Raw genomic sequence first — 20,949 nt, 5'->3', positions numbered from 1 at the left:
TTTTCCAGCATCCACCTGTAGTTTTCCTTTTTCATGGAATTTGTAGTCATGTGGCCTTTTGCTGGCTGATTTGCTTAATGTCATCGCCCTCACAAGCTTCATGAGGGCAGGAAGCATTCTTGCCTGGTTTTTGCTCAAGTGGCACAGAGGAAACAGGAACTATCAGGGAGAAAGCCCTTATCAAAGCAGAACCAGCTACTTTCTGTGAGTATAAGAAGCTCTAGGGCCATCTTTCATATTTCCTCTCCAGTCCTAGAATTAGCATTTTCCCCAAGGAGCCCTGATTACTTTTACGAAAAATGATATCACAAAACAATACGGGTGTTAGGTATTCTTTTTGCTATTCTGGGTTGGGAGGTGTTTTGTTTTAAAATGGAAGTGAAATTCACGCAACATAAAAGTTAACCATTGTCAAGGGAACAATTTAGTGGCATTTAGTATATTGAGAATGTTGTGCAACCACCACCTCTATCTAGTTCCAAAACATTTCCATTACTCCTAAATAAAACCCTTATTCTGCCTTACCTACTCTCTGTTCTTCTGGCATTCACAACTTTGTATTCTATTTCTACGCATTTAGCTAGTCTGAATATTTAATATAAGATAAACTGTACAATCTGTGGTCTTTTGTGCCTGGCTTTGTTCACTGAGTTTAATCTCAAGACCCTGAGCACAGTTTTTATGGTATCACCAGACTGTTACCTGCTGTGTTCTCTCCAGCGTTTAGCAGTTGGTCTGTGCTTTTCTCTGTGTGACATGTGGTGATGGGGACATTGGATCCTAGCCCCTGTGTGATTTTCATGTTGGGCCAATGGGCAAAAGAAAGCACGTGGAGAGGAGAGGAGAGGAGAGGGCAGAGGCATGGGAAGAAACGTCTTCATCATGGTCACGATTGTCTCCTACTGCCCTACATAAATTAATCCTGGCCGTTGCCGCCGCATCATTCACATTATTGATTTTTATGTCCTTAGTATGTATAGTGCTTTTACTTATCATGAACACACTACAAAACTCCCATTTGTAGGAATTGAAGACAAGTGAGTCATTTTTCTGCATGAAAACAAGATAATTATTAAAGAAATGATTACAAAATGCCCAAAACCCTATTCTTGATTTTCTTGCACGTGTTCATTCAAGGTGACACTGGTTCCAAAGAATAGTTGACATGTTCAGAACACTATTGAACTTGGCTCCTTAATCACAAGGATGTCCTTGACTCCATAAGAGAAGTTTCAAAGTGCTTTCATTCTCGGAAATTCTTTAGTGTCCCACGTGCTGGGTTTAGTTTGCTGCCTGAAGGTCTCTCTGTGGGGAGATAAAATAACTAATTACACTCTTAATATATAAGCTGGCTGCAGGCACAGGCGGTGCCAGCTGTGCCCTCCATCTCCCTGAGCACAGCACTTGCCCTGAGGATGGGGATAGGGAGCAAGTCAGGCCAGCGGGAGCCCCAGTGGTTATTTCTCGGTGATTGTCATTTGAGCTATTCCAGAAAGAATTGGATGGTGAAGCTCCTGGTAGGTAGGTGGGGGACCACCCAGAAGTGGTGGAGCCAAGACATGGATTCTGGTGTCATCGTTTGGGCCCGGAATCGAGCCACTGCTGACGCTAGTACCGTCTCTGAATGTGCAGGACTGACGATTTTATTGTTGTTACACCAGTTTGTGTTGTGCTTTCTGCCACTTGTAGCTGAAATACAGCTGGCATTCATCTGATCCAATCCCTTGACTCAAGGCTGACTTAGGGAGGCTAAGTGATGGGTCCCAGGCCACCCAGAGGAATGGGGTGTAGGAGCCGGAGGGAGGACACCAGCACTGAGGCAAATGCTGATTTCACCACCCTCTCCACTCCAATAATTGATTTGGCCCCAGATACAGGACTTTGGGGGTGAACTGTGGGAAAGTACAACTTCTGAGATTTGAGCCAACATAAAAGAAGTTGTTATATTTTTTTTTGGTCAGATATTACATTCATGAAGCACGTTTATTAAGAATGGGACATCTAAGGGTGATAGAGATTTTAAATTTCTTTACTCATATATCTTCCCTAGTTCCATCCTCATCATTTTCCTGATGTTAAATTTAAATAAAAATCCCATTCTTTTAACCATTTTTTTTTAGGAAGCAAGTTTTCCTTCATATTTCCTTTGGCGTGGGGAAGATAGGTGGGAAGAAGGGGGGTATTTGTGTCAGGGTGGCAGAGAAGGACAGGCTCCAGCAGACACAGGTGACTGTGTAGACGAGTCAGGCATATGCAGTGGGCATGTTTCTGAAGAGGTGATTGAGGCATAGTCAATGAAGTATGAGTCTGCATGAGGACAGCGGACAGACTATTTGATTATAAGAATATGAGTGTCTCAGTGTTAGGGCTTGTATGGTGAAGAAAGGGGCAGTAGGTAGTGGATCTGCCTGGGAAAGAGACAGCCAATGGGATGGAGCTATTAAGGCAGCTTGGAGCTGCCTGTGATGCCAGGGCCCACTGGCCCCATTTAGTCCTCTGAAGATTGAAGCGTAGAGGGGGCTTTAGTGCAAAAGGAAAATATTTGTATTTCTTTCTCTCTTACCGATTTAAGTAGTTCAGCCTTGGCATTGTTTAGCAGATTTGAGGCTATTTCTGGTGGAATATTCCATTGACTGGAAACTTCTGAAATGAAGAAGGAGCATTTTGAGTTGAGAGAAACAAGGACAGGTGCTTCCTCTTTGGTGTCCTATCCACAGTCAACTGGAGGGACCTCTGGGCAGTGTATGGCTCTAGGAGAGATCACCCCTGCCCATTCAACATAGCGATTTGAGCAAGACACGTGTCTCTCAGTCTTTTGTGTGTGTGTTGGTGACTTCATAAGGACCAGAACACACCCTAGAAGTAACTGGAAACCTGGTGAGCATTCTATGCGCAAAGAATTGATACCAAGAGATATGTTGGTGTGTCTGCCCTCACTATCTTAAGAAACGAGAATAATTAGGCTCTGCTGTTTTGGTGCCATTTGTACTATGTTGAACCCCCTTAGAGTTCATCATAAATATGTGTAGGTGGCATGGTCATAGGGTTATGATTTCAGACTCTTGAATTTCCAAAACCCTAGTATCTGTGTGACTGGTGACCTGGCTCCATCTTTCCTCTAAGTGGCATGATGCTGTTGCTCAGAAGATACCCTGTGGGCTGGTTTTCATTTGGACTTGTAGAAGAGACATTTTGATTTGGTTTTCATATTTTGCCATCTGACGATGCTGAAGTCCCTATCCAAAACAAAGAAGTCCAGTCCAGTCGGCATGGCTTAGTGGTTGAGCATTGACCTATGAACCAGGAGGTCACGGTTCGACTCCCAGGTCAGGGCACATGCCCGGGTTGCAGGCTTGATCCCCAGTGTGGGGTGTGCAGGAGGCAGCCGATCAATGATTCTCTCTCATCATTGATGTTTTTATCTCTCTCTCCTCCTCTCTGAAATTAATAAAAATATATTAAAAAATAGAATAAATATCCTCGGATGAGGATAAAATAAATGAAACATGAATGAAAACAAAAACAAAGAAGTCCTCTGATCCAGACGGTGATAAGATGATACTGTGCACATTGCTTGTGACACTGACTCTTCTAGGTGTTCATGTTAACTCCACATACCAGTAATGGTAGATATAAATTTCTTCATAACTGCAGACATCACATCTCTTAGCTCATCCATCTGGAAGAGATGGGAGGAACATTTTATCAGTCAATCTACCAGTCCCCCAGCTAGTCCCCACATCAGGGAAAGCAGTCTCGGATGCCTCTGTGTATGTGGTTTGTTTTTTTTCTAGTGGAAGAAGTCTGTTACTGGACGGGGTTCTGTAGGGAGGTGAGTTTCAGTCTATCTCTCAGACCTCTAATTCTTTGGGGGTTTTCAGAGACTCTCTTCAGTAGGTTTTAATGCCTTAGATAATTCCCAATACATGTTTATTGGGTTCTCATTATGTTCCAGGCACTGCGGTAGGCATAGCTGTGCAACTGTGCGCCCTCAGGACAAACACTGAGGTCAGGACTGGGGAGGATTGGTTGCTGCTGAATGCTTCCTCTTTTGTGTCCTATCCAAGTCCTTCCCTGATCTGGTCCTCCCTGCTGATGCTCCATGTATCTTCCTTCCTTTGCGGTCCCCTCCTCCTCATGCCTATGAGTCCCTGCTGCCTACCCTTTCTACATTCTGTTTCCTCTACCTGGCACACACTTTCGGTCTGTGTTAAACTCCTGCTCCTCCTTCAAAGCTGAGTTCAGGCATTGTTTTTTTTAGTGAACCCGCTGTCTGCCTCCCAGGTGGTTCTCCTCCACCATCTTCTTCATGCTCAGCTATTTGCATAAATGTCTCTGTTTCTGTCAGGTAGGTGGTTACATGAGGCCAGAGACCATGCCTTCTATGTTCCTTTCACTGCACAGAGCCTGGCATATCACGTGCCTCCCCACTAACAATGAGATGAAAGAACTCTGGGCTTGCAATGACTCCCAGAGTTTGCCTCTTGATAGACCCCCCCCCACTATCTCAGGACTGACATACAGGACACAGACGGTTCACACATAGTGACAAGGTTGTTCACCTCAGTGCCCATTGTGTGCTTCCACCCAATGTGTGGTTACCAGTCCCTTAATGATTTGGCTTATTTATTCTCTTAATCTGTCTCTGTTTTTCCACTTAAATTAGAGGGTCACTCCTGGGGTTAGGGAGTTGCATTTTTAGAGCTGGGCTCATAGTGGTGCTCACTAAATATTTGTTGGATGGTGCTATGTATGAACGTGTGCAAGGTCAAATGTGTTAAGTATGGGGTTGGTTGGTGAATCGTCTGTGAGTTTCCCCCCCGTGCCTGGAGCCTAGTCACTGGTGCTACCCTCACTCTTCCCACTTCCCTATCCCCCAAACTCTCCTCTGGTGATCCATGTGCTTGCTCGGTAGGACATGGGTTGAAAACCTCTGATGGGAAAGGTGAGGCCATGGGAGATTGGACATGTTTTTAAGAAACTCCCATGAGCCGAAGGAAGATTAGAATCTAGATAATCTTTTCATCCTTCCAGTGGACCAACCCCAAGACTTCCTGGTGTGTCAGAATGACCCATCCCACTGAAACACGGATTTTGGGCTTTCATTCAGGTGACTGACTGTTGTGGCGCTGCGGCAATGGATTTAGGACCAATTTTACGAGTTCCCCAGAGAGGGCCTGGGTTGGAGCTCGCAGCCCTACTCCACATTGTGTCTGTGACCTAGTCTGTGTGACCGTTCCCTTTCTAGAGTCCCTGTGTCACTAAGTGTCTGGGTTTAAAATAATTTCTCATGCGTCTTAGATAAATATTTTGAAAATCTAATCAACTTACAGCCTCAGGGGGTTTCATGCTGTGTTCAAATCTGTTAGGAAACAAAGTACAAGGAAAAATTATTTTAAAAAAATATTAATTAATTCTAAAACAGAGTTTAAGTATTAGCTCTGTTCCTTATTAAAGTCACCTATAAATTTTTAAACACAGAAAAAGCAAATTTAAGGTGAATACAGCATGTAGGTAAAATTTTGTTCTGAGTTCTCTGTAGTTATCCAACTGTTTCCCAAGGGCCTTGTCCATTATTCTCATGTGGTCTGAGTCGAGTTCTGATACTGCTTCCTATACTGACAAATGTCAAGAGGAGTTTGTAGTAATGGACAGTACCTTACAATCTTGATGTCTGATACCAATTTGCCGTTTAAAATCTTGCAGTCATAGGAGACGAGTATCTTCTGCATTAATATAAAACAAACGAGTTAAAAATAATGCCTTGACCAAGGCTACTCAGCAAACATGTCACATCATGATATGACCAACAAGGCCACAGGTCAGAACTAGAGTGGAGACTCTCTGATCTTAGGAGACAACCTGTTTATTCTCCCCTGGCAGCTGAGCCCCCCAGCCTGGTTGATGCCCCTTGTCTTAGGGTCACCCAGGCACTTGGCCCTCAGGGTTATGGTAGTAACTCCCCGCATCGAACACTCTTTTTTTCCTCGTAACTGAATCCTGATTTGTTACTACTCAGCACTCACCGTTTGCCCTTGGGCAAAGCTCTCACCATCCTTATCCACGTTGACCCAGAAGATGGCTTGGACTTGGTTGTCTGGCAGGCTGGCATAGAATACTCTGGTGATGTATGTATTCAGGTTATTCATCTGTTGTAAAGAAGTCATCACTTAGAGTGTGGAGAGGAGAAGGAGAAGAGCTGCAGAATGCTCCATTAGGAAACACCCATGCTTCATGCACTTCATTTATTCAAATGTTTATTGATCCTGTAGTATGAGTTAGTCACCTAGCCAGGTGCTGGCATGGCTGATCTAACCACACGGACAGGGTCTAATTCCAGACCTTGCTGTTTATCTCTTTTTCTTTCTCAGAAGCACAGTGGTGCATATAACAGATAAAATTTTACTTTTCTATTAATTCTCATTCAATTTAAAGCCTGTTTTTTTTCTTCTTTTAAGAAATATATTTTTATTGATTTCAGAGAGGAAGGGAGAGGGAGAGATAGAAACATCAATGATGAGAGAGAATCATTGATTGGCTGCCTCCTGCATGTGCCCGGGCATGTGCCCTGACCAGGAATTGAAACTATGAACCGTCAGTCCACAGGCTGACGCTCTATCAACTGAGCAAGCAGGCTAGGGCTAAAGCCCATTTATTTCTATGCTCTAGTGGCAGACAACTCTGTACTTGATTATTTTGGGAGGCTTTGTTATGGATACATTATACATTGCTTGAAACAGAGCCTGGCACATAGACAGTACTCAGTGATTATTATCTATATATATAAAAGCCTAAGTGACCGAATAACTGAACGGTTGACTGACCAGTCAACCGGTTGCTATGATGTGCACTGACTACCATGGGGCAGACCATCAATGCAGTAGCTGCCCCCTGGTGGTCAGTGTGCTCCCACAGTGGAAGTGCCGCTCAACTGACTGATGGGTGCCAGATGCAGGGCTCACGGCTGGTGAGCGCTGCTGTGACGGTAGAAGCCTTTCCCAATTGGGACTGACTGCGGCAGGGTCGGGATGAGCGGGAGCAGCAGGCAGGAGCAGCAGGTGGCGTTGGAAGGGCCGGTTTTGGCTGGGTCCCCGCAGGCCATGCTGAGAGACCCCACCGGTACATGAATCCATGCACTGGGCCTCTAGTTTTGTTATAACTACTGACTGATACTATTCCTTCTACCACTGGGAGCAACTGAATACCTCACAGGTGGATAAACCCACTCCCTTGCTCATGCTGTAACTGTTGGTTAAGTTACTTCATTCAGGGGAGAAACTAAGATGGTGGCATAGATAAACACCGGGAAATTGTCGCCTCCCACAACAATTGAAAAATACCGCAAAGGACAGAGCAAACATCATCCAGAACAACAGGAAGGCTGGCTGAGTGTAAATTCTACAACTAGAAGGAAAGAAAAGCACGCTGAGAGCCAGAGGAGCTGCGGAGGTGAACTGCAGAGGTACGGCGGCGGCGCGCGCGGAAAGGGGGTGGCACCTGAGGACGCGGCTGTCTTTTTGAATCACAAGCTCCCGACTGCTCTGAACTCCGGTTCCGGCAAGTCTCTGGGGACCCAGGACTCATTCGGGGAGAAGCTGGTCTGTCGGGCAGCGGGCGAACTTGAGGGCGGCTTTCCCTCAGAGGTGCTTGCAGCCATTACCGGGACACTGAGCCTCGCGACTCCGGGCGGAGAATCAGCCATAGCTTCTTTCTCCGCCCTTTGACTCCCTGAGACCCCGCCCCACCCAGGCTGGGGCAGAGGCTTTTGCATGTGAATGTACCTAACTGCAGCTGAGCCAGGCAGACCCGGAACTTCCAAGAGAAGGCCCAAGGCCCCGCAGCGGCTTGCATTGCTTCACAGCTGAGCCTCTTCGTGGCTCCTGCTGTGTGGCCTCAGGCAGAGGCTGAATTAGCACCTCCTTAGATCCAGGAGCCACTGTACCCAGTGGTCAGAGGGGGACCATCCAGATTGCAACTCCTCAGATCCATAAGGGACACACTCAGGGAGCAGACTCAGTGAGCACCAAAGCCCCACTGAAGCAAGTCTTGCCCCAGAAGGGTGTCTTCAGCACAGAAGTTCTCCCACTTCAGACACAGCTGATTCTCACAGCCAATTGGCCTGAAGGTCAATTCCTCCCAGTGATCCTACAACAACCAAGGCACCAAGAGTGCACCAAGAGTGTCCACCCCAGGTAACTGGGGAGGCTGAGCCACTGGGCCCTACAGGACACCTGGCGCGCAGGGCCACTCTATCAACACAGGGAAGCAGCCAAAATGCGGAGACAAAGAAACAGGTCACAAATGGCAGAAATGGAGGAAAGCAAACGACTGGATATAGAGTTCAAGGCCACGTTTATAAGGTTTTTCAAGAATTTTATGGAAACCGCCGATAAATTTAATGAATCCCTCAATGAGTATAGTGAGACCATGGAGGACATGAAAAAGGACCAACTAGAAATTAAGCATACACTGACTGAAATAAAGAATAATTTACAGAGATTCAACAGCAGACAAGAGGATCCCAAGAATCAAGTCAAAGATTTGAAATACAAAGAAACAAAAAATACCCAACCGAAAAAGAAAAGAGATTCCAAAAATATGAAGATAGTGTAAGGAACCTCTGGGACAACTTCAAGCGTACCAACATCAGAATTATAGGGGTACCAGAAGGAGAGAGAGGGCAAGATATTGAAAACCTTTTTGAAGAAATAATGACAGAAAACTTCCCCCACCTGGTGAAAGAAATGGACTTACAAGTCCAGGAAGCGCAGAGAACCCCAAACAAAAGGAATCCAAAGAGGACCACACCAAGACACATCATAATTAAAATGCCAAGAGCAAAAGATAAAGGGAGAATCTTAAAAGCAGCAAGAGAAAGACAGTCAGTTACCTACAAGGGAATACCCATTCGACTGTCAGCTGATTTCTCAACAGAAACCATGCAGGCCAGAAGAGAGTGGCAAGAAATATTCAAAGAGATGAATAACAAGAACCTGCAACCAAGATTACTTTATCCAGCAAAGCTATCATTCAGAATAGAAGGTCAGATAAAGAGCTTCACGGATAAAAAAAAGCTAAAGGAGTTCATCACCACCAAACCAGGATTATATGAAATGCTGAAAGGTATTCTTTAAGAAGAGGAAGAAGAAAAAGGAACTCTTACCATTTGCCACAGCATGGATGGAACTGGAGAGTGGATAAATACCACAGAATCTCACTCATTTGTGGACTATAATGAACAACATAAACTGATGAACAAGGACTGATCCAGAGACGGAGAGGCATTGATTGGAATGTCGGGCCTTGGAGGGAAGGTAGGGGAGGGTGGGGGCAAGGGGGAAAGATCAACCAAAGGACTTATATGCAGGCATATAGGCCTAACCAATGGACGCGGACAACGGGGTGGGGGTGGGGGTGAGGGCATGAGGGGGGGGGGGTAGAGGGTACACATATGTAATATCTTAATAAAAAATATATTAAAAAAAAAGTTACTTCATTCATGCTGGTCATCTGAGAAATGAGAATAAGAATCCCTACTTCCCAGATCTGTTGTGAAGATTAAATGTCATTAATTATGTAAAGACAACTGGCATTGTACCTGGCACATAGAATGCACTCAGAAAGCATTTGTCCTCTGGTGCCCTTTCTCTCTGCTTTCCCTGATGTAAACCTGGACCCACTTAAACGATCCAAAGGGAAAAGGTGTATCCCATTTCCTCATATTTGTCTCTCGAAGAATGTCCCAGAAGCCATTTCTACCTCCTCAGACTTAAAGGTTGATAGACTAGGCTTAAGCAAAGAGGAGAGTGATGCCAGGAGCCATGTGATGACGCTTACCTGGATGGAGCTCTGCTTGGCACTGAGGGTGATGATTTCCCTGAGCATTATGTTAGACATAGTTATGGAAATGTTGGCATTTTTAGGATTTGGAGAAAGGGGGCTTCCAGGCAGAAGGACTTTTCTGTTAAAGGAGGCCTAGAGAGAGAAAAACAGAAAATCATCATGCCATCATGTGAGGCTAACATCAATTTCCAGCTTTCCTGCAGAACTTATCTTAAGAGCAAAGAACACTTACACAGTAGAGGGTTGAAAGACCTTCTTCAGATAGCTGGAAACTTTTAAGTTGGTACTTGAACAAGCCAGTAGCTGCAGGAGAGAAGAGAGAACCTAGAGGGACCTGACAGACCCCTAGCTGGTGTCGGGCCCTGGGTTCTCTGCCTGGCTCTGCCCTCCAGATGAGGGACCAGGGTGACACCATCCTTGCCCTCAGTCCACACAAAAAGCTGGTGCCACACTGGCTTCTTCTCCTGAGCCTACGAGGAAGCTGCAGGGAGGAAGGTGACATGAGGACTCAGCCCTGCCCCTGCTGTGCTGAAACCTCCAGGGGGAGGAAAAGGCTTGCTGCCCAGGTCCCATGCTTTGTCTACCTCGCGACATGACAAATATCACCAATTTCCTGCTTTGGCTGTCTTGATGGCAGCCGCCTGACAAAGTCCTGTCATCCGTACCTTGGTTATGTAAAGGGATATTAGAAGGAATTTCTGCCTCTCAGCCTCCCTGGTGTGAGGGTCTGGAACTGCTCCTTGCCCAGGCTCCATGCACATGTGCACTTTGCAAACCATCTGGGCCTGGGGAGCTACACCGAGCCTCTAAGGGGCTTTTTTTCCTTTATGTCCTGATAACGAGTCTCAGTAATTTGGAGAAGCAGGTAGGCTGCCACATTGTGTGCCCTGAGTGTGCTGAGGAGTTGGTTGGGTGCTTGGAGGTACCCAGTGTTGCAGCTCACAGCCCCATCTTCTGTCTGTCACCCAACGGGATTCCTATGGGGCTTGGCCATCTCCCTGCATTGACCTGGGCAGCCCCAGGGAAGTCAGGTGTTTGTACTCACAGTTCTTGCATTCGCTGAAATCACTGAGGTCAATGTCACATGAGGTTGAGTCTTTCATCTGTGAATTAACCACCAGTTAGCTTTGCAGAGGACATGCAGCCGTCCCACCCATCTCCACACCCCAGCTCCTCTTCTCCTTCTTCCCTCTCCTCCTTCCCTTCTCCCTCTTCTATTTCCTGGCCTTCTTTTTGGCAGAACTCATCCTCTCCCCCTATCCCCGCCAGCTTGAGGCATTGTCCTATCCCACTGCTGGGGTCAGAGGGAATGTTGCATCCCCCAGCCTCTGGACTCCTGAAGGCTGATGTGTCCTCCCCACGTCTCTCCAAGCATCAGGCCATATCAGAGGAAAGGGCTTCCCTCCAATGACATAGACCTTTGTGGGGGTGCCCGCCCCTTTCCTGTGACTTACTTTTTCTTTTATGGCAACTGTCAGCAGTTGAGGAATGACATCATCCAAGGGCAGAGGGACAGGGAGAGGCAAAGTATCTGTGACCCTGGGAAGATACATGTGGAGAGCTGTGTGATTTTGCATTTCTGGATTTTGTCCCACATTGGAGATAACCCATCCATTGATGATACAGCTGCAGTGATGTCCTGCTGCTTACAATTTGCAACCACCTGAGCCCTTTCACCTTCGGTTATAGTCATGAAGGAAGAAGTGAGGATACCTGGGAATATCACCAAAGCCGGACATCTGACCCAGTGTTTCACACAGATAAAATTATCCTTCAGCCTGCTGGCATGGCTCAGTAATTGAGCGTCCATCTATGAACCAGGAGGTCACAGTTGATTCCTGGTCAGGGTACATGCCCCGGTTGTGGGCTCGATCCCAAGTGTGGGGTGTGCAGGAGGCAGCCGGTCAATGATTTTCTCTCATCATTGATGTTTCTATCTCTCCCTCTCCCTTCCTCTCTGAAATCAATAAAAATATATTGAAAAAAAGGAGAAATTATCCATCAGATACTGTGCAGTTTGGTGAGTAGGTTTTTCTTGGACTTTACTAATTAGTATTGGGTATAAAAGTTAATAATTGGAAAAAACCCATTATTTGATAAGGGACTGGTTAAATAATTTATGGTGCATCCCATAATGGAGTTCTAGGTAGATTTAACATAAGAAAACATTCTAGCAGACCGGCCAGTTGATCCAGAAAATGAGAAAAATGGTCTCACGTACGTCTTCACCAATTGAAGGTACACTTTCGTAGCCTTGATGACCTTGTCCTGGACTTGGAAGCTGACACACTGGGTGTCGTTTGTGGAAACACCAATTTTCAGAGTCACATCGCAATTTACTTGAAATCCCAGTATGCTGATTACAGGTCCTAACAGGCTGTGGAGAACAAGATAGAGGTGAAACCAGACCTGGCTGCAAGATGTTGCTCAGCCAAAGTGATAGGCATTTTGGGAGTCAGTCTCATGAATTTGTCCAGGTTATTGGAGAGAGGGAAAGTCTGGTGCTTTCTAATGAGCATGAGCCAAGGTTAAACATCCCCTGTACACAGGACTCAGAGGCTGGCATTCCATAAACGTTGGAAAATCCCTCTCCTGACCAAACTTCAGGAAGTCTTTTTTTTTCCTAGAGGCACCAGGCTACCTTGTAACTGGATGCCCATTACAGGTTCACTTCTGTGTCCAGCACCCCAGCTGTCTATTGTGTGAGTGACAGCGTAAGAAAACCCACCATTTACCACACCTGGTGTTATTAACGTCACATGCTCTGAAGAAGACAAATGGCTCTTCCTACCACTGCTAATGGTGTTGGTCACAGACATGGGCTGTGGAGGCAGAAGGCCTGGATTCAGGTGTTGTCACTGCCACATGTCAGCTGTGTGACACTGAGCAAGGTTTATAAGCAGTTTGTGGGTCTCAACTGGTTTCCCAATCTTGAGACAGGACTGCTTTCTTGATGAGGTTGTCAAGAGGCTTTGGAAGTTGAGTGCCTCAGTTAAGTGCCTGGATGGAGCTCGGTCAGTGAGAGAGATCAGTGCTGTGGGTTAGTCCAAGGAGTTTTCTTCTCCTAGGGGGGTTCCTGCCCTTCTCATGCCTTCCTGTGTTCCCTGGGCCTGTCCTGTGAACGTGTTCCTCTCTCACATGTTGACTCTCATCGAGGAAAGGGCCCACTTTTAGTTCCTCCCTCTGTGCCCAGCATGGTGTCTGGTACAGAGTAGTACATGATAGGTGGATGAATGAACATGTGCATGCATGCATGTTTGCATTGGTAGCTTCTGGAGTGCAATGAAACATCTCTGTCTCCCCCACCTGCCTAGGACAGTGTTTGTGAGAGTGGGCTGCTGCTCTTTGGAGAGTGCAGGTGGTTTGGAAGCTACACTTCCCAGGAATCCAGTGCGGTCAGTAGGAGGTGCACTCTGTGGTTTCTCTCTACATTGGCCATCTGTATAAATGTGCATGTTTCACAAGGAATTTGCATTTCTGGCTTTGTTTACACTCTTTGAAGATGGAGTTCCATGGAGTCATTATCCCTCCTTGGTCCTCTGGGCTGGAGGAGAGGGGCAGCTGTTCCCAGTGCCTAATTTGCCCCATCCTCAGACATCCTGCCTTTCTCTGTGTTGTCCCTGCCTGGCCCTTTGGATACTGGATATTAAGGGTGTTGTCCAGGGCAACTCAGCAGACTGATTTGGAGACAGGCTCACCCTTTTCCACCTATGAAGGCGGTAGTCACAGCTTGAACGAGGATCTCATCATCTGTCATGGTCAACATCATGTTCTCCACAGTCGCTTTTTGAACCTCTAATCTGCAAAATGACAGCATCCAGGGTCAGTCCTGACTCAAGGAATCAACCTGAGCAGCAGGAGAAATGCCTTTGAAGCAGCCAATTAACAACCTACCAACCCACCCATCCCCTGGATGGCCCAGTCCTGTTAGCCGCCCCGTTCCTTATGCTCAAGAAATCTTGTTCATATTTCCCCCCAAAGGACACAGAGCTGGAATATTGTTTTGTGAAAACATGGCTGTCCCTTTCCATGGGTTTGTAGGAGGCTGAACTTCAGTATCCCCAAACATCACTTTTCTCATGTGCTGTACCTTAGGGGCAAGGAAGCACTTACCCTATCAAGAGATCTTTCACGTTAATGTTTCCCAGCATGCCCGAGAGTGCATCATTGATGCCACTTGGCACCGCACTCTTTAGTACTCCCTCGGCGGATTCTTTGAGCTCGCCGACTTTGTTGAGCACACCACCCAGGGGCAGGGGCAGGGGGAGGTTTGAGAGAAGAGAAGAGTCCTGGTCAGCTTTTTTTGCAGGATCCCTAGCCACAGTGTTGGGTAGTAGGCCGCTCAGGGCTCCTTGGGCCAAGGGTAGCAGGTTGCTGACAGCATCAGTGGCTTTTGAGAGCGAAGGCAATGGTGACTTTGAGGACTTGCTGTTGCTCCCCTTGCCCAGGACACCAGTAAGGCCACTGTCGCCAAGGATATTGAGGGAGGAAGAGAGGTCTAACAGAGACAGCACGTCCAGGTTGGACACTGTGTCTAACACTGTCCCAAGCACACCGGCCAGATCCACATCCGCACACATCAGCATCTTCTCAATCTGCGGTGGCAGGGTGGTATTCATATCTGAAAATGACGAAGAGATATTTTCCTACCATTAAGTGCACAGCTAATTCAGCCAAAGGAACCCTCCCACTGGAGAGCCAGCACTGGGGAATGGTGGGGCCCATAGGTACTTTATATCATGTCTCCTAGACATACCAATCCCTGCTTCTGCTCACCCCGAGGATAGCGTGGTGACAGAGAAATATACCAGTTCCTTGTTAAAAGTTAATATTTAATAGCACCTTCCTGAGGGTAGCCTGGTTTGGGCATGTTACTCTGAAGTGACTTGGGCATGGAATGAAAGGACCTTGTTTCGCTTTTGAGCCCAGTAGCTTAGAATTCAATATAGGCCAGGCTCTGCCCCTGAAGGCTGAGTGTCCTGAGCCCCAGTCTCTGCAGCTGTCCATGGATGCATGATAGAACCTACAGTGTGGGTCACTGGGTGCAGGATGAAATGGGTGATTGCCATTTAAAATGCTGAGTAGGGTAGGAGGCATCTGAGGGAAGTGGTGGTGAAGCTGAGAGTTCTGGAATTTTCTGTTCTCCATCTGGGCGAGTCTGTGCAAGTCCCTTCCCTTCTGGAGGCCTCCTTTCCCCTCGTGGGAGGTCCTGCCACCTTTGACAGGCTGCCTCTACTAGACCTGCTGCACCTGCTCTGCAGCATCCTCCTGTAGCATTATCATCAGGGTGGAGGAGGCGGTAACCATGGGTTTGCCTCCACACTGGACAGAAGCAAGTCAGGGAGAATTCAAATTCTAGAAGAAGGTGTGGAAGGAAAGGACGGTCAAGAGCCAAGTAGCAGAGCTGAAGTCACAGGGTCCTATCCCATCATGCTGCCCTTGATGGCTGGAGAAAGGGACTCAGAAGAGCTGTCTCACCTGGATGACAGTCAGCCTTGGCTGCCTAGCAGGAAAGTGAATTGGACTGAGGACACGATTCTTATTCCAGTAGAGTAGCAGGAGGAAGAAGTCTGTTAGTATCAGCCCCTGTGAAGCTTGTAGGCCATGGCTTTTGGGGCCTTGCTGCTGCTTTCCGTGTGCCCCGGGCTCTGCAGTCTGGAGGGCCTTTGCCTGTGTGGGGTGATGTGGACGCACCTCCAGCCCAGGTATGTGTCCCAGAGAATCTATTGCGCATGTGAACCTCCAGACCCACACAAGAGTATTTTGGTCAGCATTTCTCAGAGTAGCACAAAATTGGGCAAAAACAAAGTTGATGTAAATCATGGAGGATTCATCAGGTAGAATATTGCAGAGAAAACGAATGGGCTAATATTTCTCATTATAACATGGATGAATCGCCTTAGAAACATAAGTATGAGACAATGCAAGCTGGCTACCTTTGGGGAAACTTTATAACATGTGGTGCAAATTTTTAATTTGATTGAGAAAAAGTAGCCATGTGTTGTAAAATATAAAAAATGGTGTGGGAAAAGTAATCAGGCCTGAGGCCTCTTCTGGAGGGAGAGAGGAGGAGGGAAGGATGTTCAACCCAGGTAGAGTTATGGGGCCTTTAACCTTATGCCTGCTTTTATTCTTAATGCAGATTTTGCTTACAAAGGTGTTTGCTGTGTATATATTCTTGGTTTTTGTATATTTGACAATGAAATTAACCATCACTATCACCACCATATGTTGCTTGATGAGTGCACAGCTGTCCTTTGTACCACTGTCTGAACTTTTCTGTACATTTGGAATATTTTGTAACAAGGTAGGATGGTCAGAAGAGTGGGGCATATGTTCCTAGTGGTGGGTGAGCTGTGGGGCTGGGCACTGTGGTCAGTAGGCAGTTGCCGCGTGTCTCTCTGTCACCTGTCCTATCATGCTGGAAGGCCAGCCTAGGTTTCAGAAGGCTGGTAAGAGTAGCCATGAGGACTTTCCTTCTTGCATTTGTTTGATGATGAGTCCTATTCCCTTCTTGTTCTCAAAGGGCGTCTCTTGCAATTCCTGACTCCTCTGCCTTCAGATCCTGGGAGACTACTGGGGGACAAAATTTCACATCTCCTAAAGGAAGCTGAGACTCAGGGAGGGCGTGATATAGGAGCTTGGTGAGCATAAATCTGGTCAAGGAGTTTGGACGTGGGCCCGCATTTCTTATGTCCTGGTTCCTGGTCAAGCAGTTGATGCTTTAAGCACCTATGGGTGTCTGTGCTGAGCTCTGTGGCCCAGCATTGAGAAGCTCTGAGATTTCCTGGCAGTGTTCAGGTGATAAGAGTCATAATAAAAGGCAGGCAAATGGAGAGGTTGCTGGATCCAAGAGTTCCCTTCTCCAAGCTTGCTTTGACATGTTCTACCCAATGTGTGGACAAGCAGCCTCAGTATCATCTTAATCTTATTAGAAAACCAGTACCACTGTGGTACTGCTACATCAGAATGTCCAGGAGTGGGGCCCAGGCAGCTATTTTGTTAATAAATTCCTGAGGTGATTCTGATACCACCTCCTTTTTGGAAACCACTTGTTCAAAAGGTATAAGTAGCCTTGGACATGAGAAGCATGTGTGAGGGGTGTGAAAGTTAAAGGTGTATAGGTGAAACAGTTCTTACTTACAGTCATTGAGTTTGCTGCTAGACATGAAGTACTTGGCCACAGGGATACAGCCAGGATTTGAAGTCCCCGATAGATTTTTTACAGATGAAGAACCGTTTGGAGTTGGTGGAGTTCTGCCGAACTGTCCACGTAGTAGAAGGGGTCTTTCGTCAGGAAGTTTTCCCAGCAGTGTAGGTGGGGCCAGCAGGTCAAGCGTTTCTGCCTGGACAGCCAGTGTGATGGCCAAGGCCCAGAGGGTTAGCATCTTGGCGGCTGATATCTGCAAATGAAGGTTTCGTCAGACACCACATTTTCAATGGACCATAGGGCTGCCAGTATGTTTTATTGGATGCACACACAAGATCCTACCTCATTACGAGGGTAACATTCACATTGCAGATATTGTATGTGTACTGTATTCATGGGGCAACGTTCTAGCACACGGCAGTCAATGTTTGGAGGAAAGGCCTCTCTGTCATTTCTGTACACCTGTGCATAAAGATGTCTATGGGCTGGGGGCACCCTTTGAGTATAGGCCTCGCACTTGCTGTAGGCTTTCTGGGTAGCGTCCCACATCCTCCTGCCAGTCCTCTTGACACAAACATCCTTGGAGTGGCCTGAGTTACCATTTGGCTATTGGAGAGTTTTGAATTCTCCAGCTACAAATGCTATCTCTCCAGCAGTGGTCAAGGTCCCTGCTTCTGGTCAGGGAATGTACAGCAGTGTCCTTGTTGGTGTGAGCTTACCAAGGGCCATCCCTTTGTGAATGGAAAATGGATATCAGCTGCTTTAAACTCTCTGCACAGCCCTGAGAGGGAAGGCTTGAGTCCTCTTTATTCAAATGGTGGAACTTGTATAGAGCAGGCAATAAGGCTTGCCTGTGCCCATTGTCCAGCCGCCCCTCGTAATTATCATGGTCAGGACTAAACCACCCCATCAACCATTCCCAGGCTTGGCATTCTTCACTCTTTTGGTATTTGGGCTGTCCTGGCATTTTAACTCAGTTTGAAGAGGCCAGAGCCATCCCCCTGTGAGTGAGACCATCTCAGGGTTATTCTGTCTTCTGAGGCCCGTTCTTCTGTTTCAGGAGAGCACTGGTCTGGTTTGATGGTGGCATGAGCCAGTTCACACAGTTGTATTAGTTCTCAGCACAAATCGGGCTCCCTGTGTGAGTGAATGATCGAGTTAACCAGGCCATCCCCCTTCTGTGGCCCCTTCTGTGTGCAGGGCAATGGGTGATCCTATTGACCACAGGTCACATGGCCTCTTCCTCTTGGCTGGGGTTGAGCAGCCATAACTGCTGTGATTGTATAAATGTGTAAGTCTCAACTCTACCTCTGTTGCATGGGATGTGTCTGTACATATATCCTTATTGAGTACTGGTCAGTGTTTGTACCTGTTACTGTGCTAACGTCTACAACATCTTATATAATCCTCCCAGCAAGTCTAGGCACTAGGTAGTATTATTACTGCTGTTTCCAGCTGAAGGCAGAGAGCTGGGTGCACTCCCAGACAGGAAAGCCCCACTTGACTCTGAGCTCAGCTGTTCACTCAGTGGGATCACTTCCTTTCCTGGCTGTCAGATTCCTCCCTTACCATGATTCTCAAAGTCTGGCTGTCATTGAGAATCATGGGTAACATGGAGGCTTGTGTCTTAGGGCGTTTGCCCTCAGTGAAGCAAGTAGACTTTGGAGGTTCTCTCTGTTTGGATTTTTTTTATCCAGGCAAGTTTAAAAAATCAGACTTGGGGACCTTTGTTCTTGCCATGGGTAGGTAGGCATTGCCCAGATCTAGCTGCCTGCCACTTAGCAGCATCATCAGAAGAATCGCTATTGCAGAAATGTTGGGAAGAACATAATCAGAAGCCAATTCCAGTCCTTCACATTGAACAAATTAGGTGTTATAAAAAAATAGTCACATTTTCATTATTTTTTTGATTTTACCCTCCTCTGTGTGAAATTGGTCTTTACTGTCTCAGGTGACATGTAAGTGTCCTGTGAGGAAAAAATAATAAAATTCTGTGCCTGTGACTGAGTTGATGGCAATATTGTTAGACATCGTCTTTAGTGGGACCCTTGGAGAGTCCCAGTAACAAATCCCCCTTTTCTAAAAGCAGTTGCATAACCAGCAATTGTGACACCTACTGTGCTAGGCAGAGTGCTGTGTGGCTTAGTAGGGAGGGGGCTGAAGAGATTCTAAATGCAAACCCTAGTTTTCGTCCTCTGATAAACTGTCCTAGCTTGTTTCTACCTCCGAATTTCAACCCGTACTTTTGTGAACTTGATTTAGTGAGTTCTTACCTTGCCCAGTGTAGATGGGTCGGTGTTGATGGGCGACCTTTTTCGGAAGCTGCCTCTCCTCCTGCTATTGCTGGGACTGTCAGCCGGAAAGCTGCATCCCACATTTATAGACCAACGTCTCTAGGGGAAGTGATCAGACATGAAGGGACCCCATTCAAGTGTGCTGATAAGGGAGGCGTGATGCAGGCTGATTTCCAAGATCAGCACCTGCTAATGGTTGTGACATTTGCCATTATCTTTCTGAGAGATGTTCATGGTGTCTGGAAATTTTTCAGAGGGTTAGCCAGACTGGGTACTCTCCCCTTCGTATTTTAAATCTTCAAAGGCCTGTTATCCCTGAGTCATGTGGGTGCTGGTTGAATGGCAGAGTAGAGCAGGTGCCAACTCATTGAGAGCCCTTTAGTAAAGGTGCCAGTGCTGTACCTTGCCCAAGGTTGGCACTCAGTATTGAGTGACCAATTGGAGGGTGGGGACCTGAGGGAGAGGGCATGGGGTCACTTTGGACAGGGTATCTCTCTGTGGACATTTTATATCAGGTGTGTGTGATAGGAAGTATCCAAACATGCACAGATTTAGGAATAAGTGATGGACGCAGGAGGATTGGAAAGTACAGTGTCTGAAGTGGCCGAGAGCCTGAATGCAGGCCTGGGGATTGTAAGCATGGCTGTTACAGAAATTGCTCAGCCCCCGTTCCTTTCCCAGAAGACCTCTGGGATGAGAGTGAAATTTTCTCAGATGTTCTGCTGTACTTTCAGTTCTATTTTAGAAATTTCAGTCTCTATGTGAGGCTTCCTCTCACCTGTTCTTTATTTAATGGCTCCCAAAATTCTAGAGCCCATTCCCTGGGCCTCAGGCTTTTCCCTATTTAAGAGGTTGTTCTCAGTCATCTGTTCAGTTCCTACCACTAGGATCTTTGTGATTTTGTGCATCTTGTCACCATCTTGCTGTGTGGTGTATCACAGTTTTACAAAGGAAGAGTGTGGGAGAGGGAGATGATTTTGACAGAGAGCGTGGCTAATGTCTGCTTCTGCTCACTTGACGTGGGGGCATTGGTTTGGGTTCCTGCCTCCAAGCAGGCTCAGCATGTTTGCTGCCTGGCCCTTGCCAGCCCCACTGCGGTTCTCAAACTGTGGACCTCAAGTGTAGTTCTGGTTGCCAAAGGCCCCATTTTGGGATTTGCTGAAATGTCAGATGCATAGAACAAACAATAGTTGACCTTTTCCCAGAGACTAGAACCATGGGTTTTACACGTGATGATAAGGAGGACAAAACCCAACTGTCCTGGATCTTATTTTTCTTGGACATTTGAGGGAAAGTGAGTGATTCTTTAGTTGAAATTTGTGACACCCATTAGTGGGTGTGGCCCTTGATTTTGCTAATGGTTGCTAATGGTTTCTCTGGACCCAAGGAATGAACCCTACTCCAGGCGTGGGGCGGGGCACATCCAGGATGTAGCCTTTGAAGTCCCTTTGGGGCTTCCTGGTTCCTTGTCTTTCTCTCTCCCTCAACCCTAAGAGGTGGGGCAGCCATTGACTTCTTTCTGCTAATCCAGGACCCACATGAGCGGTTTCTCAGAAGGTGGCTTAGCAGGCTGAGCACTGGGGCTCCCTTGTTGTCAAGCCCTAAGTGCTAAGTGATTTGACTGCTGACTCTTGAAAGGGAGGGTCCTTTCAAGGCTGGCCA

General features: G+C 46.8%; 1 protein-coding gene across 1 annotated transcript; it reads right to left on the bottom strand.

Moving 5' to 3' along the window:
• Window positions 1-969: 969 nt before the first annotated feature.
• On the bottom strand, window positions 970-19,338 carry LOC308523246 (vomeromodulin-like). The gene is made up of 15 exons (XM_081096996.1): window positions 19,267-19,338; window positions 16,988-17,246; window positions 13,957-14,464; window positions 13,542-13,643; window positions 12,065-12,220; window positions 11,298-11,382; window positions 10,889-10,946; window positions 10,076-10,146; window positions 9,838-9,975; window positions 6,027-6,149; window positions 5,659-5,726; window positions 5,332-5,362; window positions 3,619-3,679; window positions 2,564-2,643; window positions 970-1,305 (listed from the first exon to the last, which is right to left on the bottom strand). Exons 2-15 carry the CDS (start codon window positions 17,229-17,231, stop codon window positions 1,282-1,284), a joined length of 1,749 nt encoding a protein of 582 aa, XP_080953122.1. The 5' UTR covers window positions 17,232-17,246; window positions 19,267-19,338; the 3' UTR covers window positions 970-1,281.
• Window positions 19,339-20,949: the final 1,611 nt, after the last annotated feature.

This window comes from Myotis nattereri, assembly GCF_964212035.1.
Source record: "Myotis nattereri genome assembly, chromosome: 8".
NCBI classification, from domain to species: domain Eukaryota; kingdom Metazoa; phylum Chordata; class Mammalia; order Chiroptera; family Vespertilionidae; genus Myotis; species Myotis nattereri.
This window is presented reverse-complemented; position numbering and strand designations above follow the sequence as displayed.